We start from the raw sequence: 944 nt of genomic DNA on the forward strand, positions 1-944 counted from the left end.
CTGGCCGACCACCAGATCTTGGAGGACATGGAGCGCCGGGGCGTGGAGTTCGTGCACGTGTACTGTGTGGACAACATCCTGGTGCGGCTGGCAGACCCCGTCTTCATCGGCTTCTGCGTGCTGCAGGGCGCGGTGGTGTGCCTGGTGGACGGCGCCCCCCAGGTGGTGGAGTACAGCGAGATCAGCCCCGAGACCGCCAGCCTCCGCGCGCCCGGCGGGGGCCTGCTCTACAGCGCAGGCAACATCTGCAACCACTTCTTCACGCGGAGCTTCCTCCAGGTGGTCACCAGGTGCGCAGTGATGGGCTGTGGTCAGCGTGGCCGGTGGGTTGGGGTGGAGAAAGGTTCTTGGCGTTTAAAGAAGCCAGCGGGCCCGGCTGGCGGGGCTCAGTGGTAGAGTGTCGACCTATGAACCAGGAGGTCCCGGTTCGATTCTTGGTCGGGGCACAGGCTCAGGTTGCAGGCTCGATCCCCAGTGGGGGGCGTGCAGGAGGCAGCCGATCCGTGATTCTCTCTCATCATTGATGTTTCTATCTCTCTCCTCCCTTCTTTCCTGAAATCAATAAAAATATACATATATAAAAAGAAATTTATTTCACCTTTAAACAAGTAATAATAATGATAATAATAACAATAAAGAAATCAGAGGCCCCAGAGAGCCCGGCAGCGGGTAAGGCTCTGTGGCCAGGTGGCTGTCCCTCTTCCTGTGGTGCGTGTCCCCCCGGCACCACCTCTGCCCCCGGGGCCACGTCGCCTGGACAGGGAGGAGGGCGCCTGGCTCTCGGGCCAGGGAATGGGGAGGGTACCTGTGCCCTCCAGGGACCCTGCTCAGCTCCCACCACCGGTGCCCGCAGGACCCACCTGCCACCGGCCCCGCTGGCTGGGTGCCCTCAGGGGTCCTGTCTGAACTGCGTCTCCCTCTCCCCCCCCCCCCCCCCCCCCCCC

At 62.5% G+C, this 944-nt stretch overlaps 1 protein-coding gene across 1 annotated transcript in view; it reads left to right on the plus strand.

Moving 5' to 3' along the window:
• The window catches only part of UAP1L1 (UDP-N-acetylglucosamine pyrophosphorylase 1 like 1), a gene marked incomplete at its 5' end in the record, with an annotated part of 25,708 nt that overhangs the window by 1,143 nt on the left and 23,621 nt on the right, over nucleotides 1-944 (plus strand). Inside the window, one exon of the mRNA XM_014529679.1 lies at nucleotides 1-290. This exon is cut by the window's left edge and continues 1 nt beyond it. Within this exon, the coding sequence (XP_014385165.1) occupies nucleotides 1-290 (290 nt within the window). The remainder of the gene's footprint in view (nucleotides 291-944) is intronic.

The sequence above is a fragment of the Myotis brandtii genome, unplaced genomic scaffold (assembly GCF_000412655.1).
Source record: "Myotis brandtii unplaced genomic scaffold, ASM41265v1 scaffold691, whole genome shotgun sequence".
Classification (NCBI taxonomy): domain Eukaryota; kingdom Metazoa; phylum Chordata; class Mammalia; order Chiroptera; family Vespertilionidae; genus Myotis; species Myotis brandtii.